This window comes from Octopus bimaculoides, chromosome 26 (genome assembly GCF_001194135.2).
Source record: "Octopus bimaculoides isolate UCB-OBI-ISO-001 chromosome 26, ASM119413v2, whole genome shotgun sequence".
Classification (NCBI taxonomy): Eukaryota; Metazoa; Mollusca; class Cephalopoda; order Octopoda; family Octopodidae; genus Octopus; species Octopus bimaculoides.
This window is the reverse complement of record NC_069006.1, coordinates 20191265-20192901: the sequence shown is the minus strand read 5'-3', so window position 1 is coordinate 20192901 and position 1637 is coordinate 20191265. Positions and strand designations below refer to the sequence as shown.

General features: G+C 42.0%; 2 protein-coding genes across 2 annotated transcripts in view; one reads left to right on the top strand and one right to left on the bottom strand.

Annotated features, from left to right (window-relative positions):
• The window catches only part of LOC128250925 (plectin-like), a 59356-nt gene that overhangs the window by 44212 nt on the left and 13507 nt on the right, over positions 1–1637 (bottom strand). The window lies entirely within an intron of this gene.
• The window catches only part of LOC128250926 (high affinity cationic amino acid transporter 1-like), a 5456-nt gene continuing 3911 nt past the window's right edge, over positions 93–1637 (top strand). Inside the window, exons 1-3 of the mRNA XM_052977049.1 lie at positions 93–264; positions 386–546; positions 1266–1374. Of these exons, the coding sequence (XP_052833009.1) occupies positions 108–264; positions 386–546; positions 1266–1374 (427 nt within the window). The 5' untranslated portion in view covers positions 93–107. The remainder of the gene's footprint in view (positions 265–385; positions 547–1265; positions 1375–1637) is intronic.

The window sequence follows — 1637 nt, the reverse complement described above, 5'->3', positions numbered from 1 at the left end:
ATATATATATATATATATATATATATATATATATATATACCCCTTTGCTATAAGTCTTCTGAGTGTTGTTCTTTCATAAACCCCACCCCAACCTACCTGCTCACCAAATGATACGCTCTAATTTCTCTTTGCTCCGTTGTAGTCCCAACACAGATATGCAGAAAGTTACTCCGAGTTTCTCCTTTGCGATGTTGTTCAAAAGTCAACAGGATGTACCAAACCAGACCACCGAGAAGATTGTGCTCGTTACATCTTCGTTACTCAGTGAGTATCCTCAAACACTCTTCGTTCTTCATTTAATTACTTAATCTAATGGCAGAGTCTTGAGCCTGAGAAAGATTGCTGTTCCTGTACCAAAATTTAAAACTGTTGTTTCTTTTAACAGGTCTTGCAGCTATTGCTTTGTGTGCTATCCTGGTGTTCGCTGAAGACAACCTGACCAGTGGCTGGGCCATCTACCTGATTGTTCAGTTTTTATTCCTCATCACTGTTTGCATAGTAATTATTGCTATGCAGCCATCCAACACTGCAGACATTCCATTCAAAGTAAGCAGAATGACATTTCTATATTATTTCTTCCTTTTTGCAGTGGCATCCTGGGAAAGCCTCAGGCCTTGTAAATGGATTTGGTAAATGGAAGCTGAATGAAGCCCGTCATATATATATATATATATATATGTGTGTGTATATACTGGAAGGGCATCCAGCTGTAGAAACTCTGCCAAATTAGATTGGAGCCTGGTGTTGCCATCCAGTTTCACCAGTCCTCAGTCAAATCGTCCAACCCATGCTAGCATGGAAAGCGGATGTTAAACAATGATGATGATGTGTGTGTTTTGATTTTGTGTCCCTCACAACTGCCTGAGGGTTACAGCTGCTTTCCATGCTCACATGGTTTAGATGGTTCGACCAGAACTGGTAAACCGGAGAGACACACCAGGTTCAAGTCTGATTTGGCATGGTTTCTATGGCTAGATGCCCTTCCTAATGCCAGCAGTAGAAACCATACCAAGTCAGACTGGAACCTGATACAGCTGTTGGTACGGCTGTTATTGTATGTACGGAGTGGTTTTTATAAGACATCCATTTGATAATAATGGTTTCACATTTTGGCACAAGGCCTGCAATTTTGTGCGAGGAGACATCATCACCGGGAATTGAACTGAGGACCTTACAATTGTGAAGCGAATACTCTAACCAATAAGCCACGCGAATTATAGAATAGCATTACCAGCCTTTATGTAATGTAATCTTTCTACTTGCAGGTTCCATTCGTACCCATGATTCCTGAGATTAGTGCTGCATTGAATATCTATCTTATGTTAAAATTGCCAGTTTCCACATGGATCCGATTTGCCGTCTGGATGTTTGTTGGTTTGTACTGCCATTTATTGCTTAGTTAATTCTCTTTGATTTATAAAGAAGACAAAATAGCTGTTCTTCCCCCCCCCTCCCCGAGGAAATTCGGTGGTGGTAGGAGGTAATAGAATGGACCCCTGTTGTTAATGCCCATGCTTCAACCCCACCACACACACACACACACACACACACACATGCAATCTGTCCCTGACAGACCCACCCCATCCCTTTCCTTGAGTCTCCTTCCCACATCTTCCCAACGCCTCCCCTCCTCCAAT